At 34.0% G+C, this 6,435-nt stretch overlaps 1 protein-coding gene across 1 annotated transcript; it reads left to right on the forward strand.

The window, feature by feature from the left end:
• Window positions 1–1,392: 1,392 nt before the first annotated feature.
• On the forward strand, window positions 1,393–5,887 carry LOC102613307 (protein LNK3). Its single transcript, XM_006465716.4, has 6 exons — window positions 1,393–1,568; window positions 2,030–2,418; window positions 2,879–3,149; window positions 4,179–4,295; window positions 4,384–4,532; window positions 5,226–5,887. Exons 2-6 carry the CDS (start codon window positions 2,039–2,041, stop codon window positions 5,506–5,508), a joined length of 1,200 nt encoding a protein of 399 aa, XP_006465779.2. The 5' UTR covers window positions 1,393–1,568; window positions 2,030–2,038; the 3' UTR covers window positions 5,509–5,887.
• Window positions 5,888–6,435: the final 548 nt, after the last annotated feature.

The raw sequence follows: 6,435 nt of genomic DNA on the forward strand, positions 1-6,435 counted from the left end.
CACAATAGCATAATAGCACATGGTTTGCTCAGTGGTTCACATTTCCTTGTAACCTAAACTTTTGACTTCACTTCTATTTTATTTTTAAAAATGAATGATATGATTTTTTTAATTTATAGAATTCTATTTTATATCTACTCACAAAGGGTATCTAAATTTTTTAACATTTTAAAAATGTTCTTCAATCATTTTCTCTTTTTACTTTATAATTTGGATTTTCTCTTAGTTTCATTCATTTTTTTCATTGATTTTTTCTTAATAAATTAAACTCTAATTTTTTTTATTACTATTCATCTTGATTTGTTGTTTTAAGAATAAATATGAAACCTAAAAGCACTTTTATAAGTTTAATGACCGATAAAAATTGATTAACATCCTTTCTTTTATTATAAGTTTTTTATCTCTCAATTATTATAACCTTGTGAAACTAATTTTGAGCAGTTGAGAACTAAAAATAAATATTTATTTAAAATTGAAAGGAAAAAAATTTGAATTACTTACCGTGAAATTGAGAAATTGAGAAATTGAGAGAGAAAGAGAAATAGAGTCAATTCAATAATTTTATTAAAAATTATTTTGAAAATAAAAGCTTAATTTAAATAAAGAGTGATGATACAGTGACAAACTCTTATATAAATTTATTTTGTATAAACTGATGTGGTATTAATTCATTGATTGAATGAAAATATAAAATAATAAAAATAAATCATGTGGATCAATTTATTTTGTACAAACTAATGTGGTATTAATTCATTGATTGAATGAATGAAAATATAAAATAATAAAAATAAATCATGTGGATCAAGTAATATTTAATTCAATCAATCTTATTATACCACATCAATTTGTATAAAATAAATTTATACAAGAATTTGTGACTATATCATTACTTTTAAATAAAAGATTTAGGAAAAAAAGAGTGACTCAATTATGGATCCAAACTCCTGCTTCTTTTCCGTATTTCCACTGTTGCCCTTCGTTCTAGTAATTTTATTCCCTACGTGTTACGGATCAGATCTCCACGTGGCATTCGTTCCCATGGTTCTTATGCCACGTGTTGCTCCCACAAAATCTGTGTTTGCTCATTGATACGTGAACCTTTCGGATTCCTAAACGTGTCGACTCCAAAAGACCAAATCGGACACGTATATACTTGAACTGGAGCTTGATTTGTGGATAAACAAGGGATATTATTGTAAATCAAAATTTCCTCTGTCGCCAAATAGGTACCATGATTTTGTTATACACACCTGTGGGACCAGATGTAACCACGTGGACCAATGACAGAGCCGTTTTAGATGGAGAGCTCACAGCCACTAAACTGATTAACAATTTTCAGCCACAAGCGACAGCTTTGACTGCATTTCATCCTATAAAAGATTGATTTTATTGAATATTAAAATGAATTTCACTAACAGTAGATTCCTTGCTTCATCTGCTTAACTAGTCGAGAAAACAAGTACCAAACGAAAGAGTTTTATTTTATTTAATCAGTTTTCTTCATCTGAGTTGCTTTTTAGGATTCAGCATCTGGGTTTTGTTCATTTTCTTCATTAACTAACCACAAGGTTTGTTTTCCGTTACTTCCTTTTTATTTTTATTTTTTCCCATTGTTTTATCGTGTACCACAATTCTACTCCTAGTGAAAAAAATTTTGTTCTTGGTATATGATTCTATTTAGAAACTAAAATTTTGAACTTTAGATGATTATGTCTTGAGGGCTGTGTTTGATCTGTGTAATTTTGAGCTTCTTTTGATGAATCTTGTAACATGGCTTCCTCATCTAGTACTGTCAGTGGAATTGTCTACCTTGCTAGGGTTTATGAGGAATTTTGTCGTGTTTTGTGTATGGTTTATGGAGAATTTTACCTGATGCCGTGATATTGTTAACTTTTTTCTTGATTGTATTTGGTAGTTGAACAGAATCTTTGAAATAATGTTTCTCTGTTCTTTTTGCCAAGACTTACGAAATGAATGAGTGATTTTGTGGTAATACACTAATACGTGACCTGTTGATCATTGTGTTTAGATATATCTCATGGAGTGGTACTTTGAGAGTGGTGTGGATGATCTCGTTGTCCCCAGGGACCAAGAATTTTCAGACGGGCTTCCATCGTCTCCGGGAATCATGTCAGAATGGGGAACATATGCTCATGAAAGTTTTGTGTCACCTAACAAATACTTGAGTATGGATACAAATTCAGTTGAGGAAAATTTCAACTTCAATGGTTTTTGCAGTGAAGTTGATATTGAAGCTTCTGTTCAAAATAAAGGCCACTCTAGCGGTTCAAGTGTCTGTGCAGGATCGTCGGAGGAATCTCTACAAAGGACTGCTCCTTCTAGCAATCGGCCTTATTGCCAGCTGGATCACTTTGCAGGAATTGAAGAACTGGATGACATACTGGATGACATATACTTGTACAAGCGTAACTTCTGGGATTAAGATACTTGATTTAATACCTGAAGGAAATCATATAGTTTCTCAAATGTTTAGGTTGTAGATAGGAAAAAAAGAAAAGAAAATATGCACCAACAGGAAATTAATGGCTCCAAAATAGTTTTGTATCCCAGTTAATGGGTCAATCAGAGAATTTTGCCGGTATCATGATAATGGTTATTGTGTATTGTGTCTGTTATCTCCTGCCAATGATCTTATGCCATCATTGATGGTGAGGATTGCATAATGGCGAGGATTGCCACTTCCTTCAATTTGGCGTGTTCTAGATGATAATTTTGGACGCATGTAGAATACTATAGAGTCATTAAATATCCATGGGATCTTCCAAGTTTCAAAAAACTTGATAGTGCTTTTCATTATTGTAAAAATGTATTTTCTTGTTTTTCTGTCTTCACTCATTCTGGTTTGCTGTTATTGCAGGAATTCTTTACTTGAGGATCTTCCTGCTACTGAAGATCTTTACAACTCATTTGGCTTTGATCCTGAATCTCAACATAACTTGACTGGTGATAATCTTGCGGCCGACATGACTTTAGATTCAAAGAGTCATTCCGGAGACACACATGCCAGAGGATGCTCAAAATATCTCAAAACACATGCCTTTTCCCCATCAGTGGGTTGGGAGTATGAAGATGATGTAGCTTCACCATTTAGCTCTTGCAACTCACAGCACAAATTCCTTTCAGATAAGGTGGGATTTTCCATTTGCTTATGAACTGTCGATATGTAATAATTAACAGTGCTGGCCTTAATTTGGACAGGAATGCTTGGTCCAATTGAAACAGCTAGACAGTCTGGATCTGTGCTCACATCAAAGTTGTCTTATTACTAGTTTTGGTCAGCTAAGTTAACCTAGAGCATGAAAAAAGTAAATATGCATTATAATTTTTGAGGATTAGTGGGAAATTTATTTCAATTCATCATGCTGCCATAGAAGCTCACTGACTACAAACTTGCAGGAGTATTTTGGATGGGCTTGCCTGTTATTACTGATGCATGCCAACATTATTTTGTCATGCACATGATTGCATTCGTTATCAACTCTGATATCAGCCTGTCGAGCTTAACTGACAGTCTTTTGACACTTGTATCTGACTTTAAGAGCATAGGCCCATAATCTTTTAAATCTAGAAGTCCACCACGAGTTTCATTTTTGTTGCTACATCTTTAAGCTTTAGCATTTGTTTGGCATCTCTTTTACCCGTGTCAGGACTTATTTTGCAACATGTTCAAGAAGTTGGTTTTGTCAATTCTCTTTCATAATATTTGTGATTATTGTGATAACCACAAATGTTATGAATCCTTGTAGGATTTTACTTTTCATATGCTACAACCATGTCAAGAGAACAATATTAAATGGGTTCTGCTGTGCAGAGTTCTGCATATTTTTGCCATGTGTATAATCCAAACAGGATGGCGATGCATGAAAAGTTGACAAATGGATTTAATGAGGCAGTAGCTTATTTTCATGTGGCTTCTACTACTGGGTTCTTCTCTGTAGGCACTTATAACCTGCACACACAATAAATGGAGACAAATCAAAAAATGTATACACAGACTGATAGGAAAAGAGAGAGAATAGAATGAGATAAAGGCTATAGTTTCTTGCTCTTCAACTATCTGCTCTACTTGTTTCTTGAAAAGTTAGTTTTATTTTGCAGAACTTGTCATTGTATTTTTTTTAAGGCAACGCTGAACTTATCGTTGTATTTTTTTTAAGGCAACGCTGGCCAAACTCCAAGTTCCCTCTGAGCAGAATATTGCAAATGAACTTGTACGTGAAGAAACATCACCGGAAGAATCTGTGTTGCAGGAGCTCAGAATTGTGATGACTCGGGTAAAATTTCTAGGGTCTCAACAGGTCAAGGACAGTGTTTCCACATAAAATCATATTTGCTAATGACTTCAGTTTCTAATTTAAACAGATGAATGATAAAACCCGAATTTGCTTTCGTGATGCACTGTATCGGCTTTCTGAGAGCTCTAAGCAATGCACGGACATGGCAACATCGAGGCAAAATGGTGATGGCACAGCAGAAACTCCTCCGAAGTCGGGTTCTGATACAAACATGAGGTAATTTTCAATCTGAAGATATTGTCTATTACTATAATTCAATTGTTTTTTGAGATAATTGTTAATGAACTATTATCTTCTGAAGTCTTTTCTGCATATGAATGCAAGTAAACTGGTGGCAGAACTGAGAATTTCTGTAGTCGAACTAGGAGCCCCGTCTTTTATGGGACAGTAAATAAGATCAATTGTCATTGGTTGGAACTTGAGGTAGTCACTGTTGCGCTTTTTTTCTCTCAAGTCTCTGGGAAATTACATTCTATTTCTGTTCTCTTCAATGGCACAACCCTGAACCTTTACTCAGATTTATAGGCTTCCCAACAAATCTTAATTCTAGAACTAGAGGTTGCCTATTCTTTGTTTCATCGTTAGTATTTTGCAAAGATCAACCACTTGACTCAGGATGCAAATGTTTAAAACTGTGGTAGTTATCAGGTTCACTGCAGGGTGCAATATGAAGTTTAAATTGGGATTAAGTCTTCAGAGCTGTCATTTCAAAAAAAAATAATAATTGGGCTGGGAAAGTGATCAGTTCACCTACTGAGTGCCTCCTCTTAACAAGTGTTAAGCTTGTGTATTGGCTGGACAATTCAACACATGGGATCAAATTAACTCATTTCTCACCTATATGCCTAGTCTGCTACAGCCAAAGCTGCCTCAAACTCTTCTAATAAAGAACACAATTTTAATGATCAGGTCAGGGAAAGACAAAGCAATGGAATCAGAGACCAATTTTATTGACAGAGCCATTGCGAACCTCTTGTTCAATAAGATGGAACCAAACGTGCGAGGTCTTCCTATTGTGGCATCAAAAAACCCCAAGCAAGAACTCATTGAGGAAACTGGATCACCAAAATATAGCTTTACTCAGCCGCCAACGCATCAGTTCTGTGAAGACATGTTAACAGGCGATGCTGAAGTACCAACATTTGGTGGGGCACAGCAAGCAGTGGCAACTGCATCAAGTAAAGATTTCTAAAACGTTTCTGCAGAAAAACACTGCATAAGAAGCAGCTTGATGGGAATGTTTTTCTTTTGTTTATTTTTTTATAAAGCCAGTTTAGTGAGAATGACATGAAATATGTACTGCAAGAAACGAAAGAGCTTATTGTTTGTGTATGTTCGAAGATGTGTATATATCTGTCGTGATTTTGTATGTATAATTAGGTTTGACAATCCAAGCTGCATCATCCCAGCTCAATTTTGATCATGATGTATGTTTGGTTGGCTTTTGGTTAGTGTGTAACTCACAGAAATCCTCTGGTTTGTTAATTATCAATGTGTATAGCTATGAGCAACTCCAATTGTCTCTATTTAAAATGATAATTTCGAATTTATTATTGAAATTTTACCCCGTATATGTATGTAGATATGCTTACACTGAGAAACCTTGAAATCAAATTGTTTGTTTAGTTTTTTATCCTTTGTTTTACTTACTCTTGTCAGATTGCTTGTCTTTCTAATGTTAAGACTTGGAACTGGTGAGATTCTGCAGGCTTATAATTCTTGTGGAGCGAACTTAGAAAAGGTGAATGTGGATATCAGATCCCAATTTCTAAAGTTAGGTACATGTGATATGATAGTCATACTCAAGTGAGATTCATCCAAGAACAATATATGGTAAATATAATTTTTAAAATTAATAATTTTTTTTAAAAGAGAAAGTAATGAGGTATATATATATATTAAAACAAATATCAAGAAGTTGGAAAGAAAAATTACTTAGAAATTGTTGTGGTCTAATAAACGGGGACTGCGTCTCATCTTAGTAGTCGCTTAATGGGTAGGTCTATGCATTAGTCGTTAAAATATAAAAGAGAATTATATATATATATATTAATTCACCATAACACATATATATAGAGTAGGGTCTTGTGAAGTTATAATGTAACTTTTTTTTTTTTTC

The sequence above is a fragment of the Citrus sinensis genome, chromosome 5, assembly GCF_022201045.2.
Source record: "Citrus sinensis cultivar Valencia sweet orange chromosome 5, DVS_A1.0, whole genome shotgun sequence".
Lineage (NCBI taxonomy): Eukaryota > Viridiplantae > Streptophyta > Magnoliopsida > Sapindales > Rutaceae > Citrus > Citrus sinensis.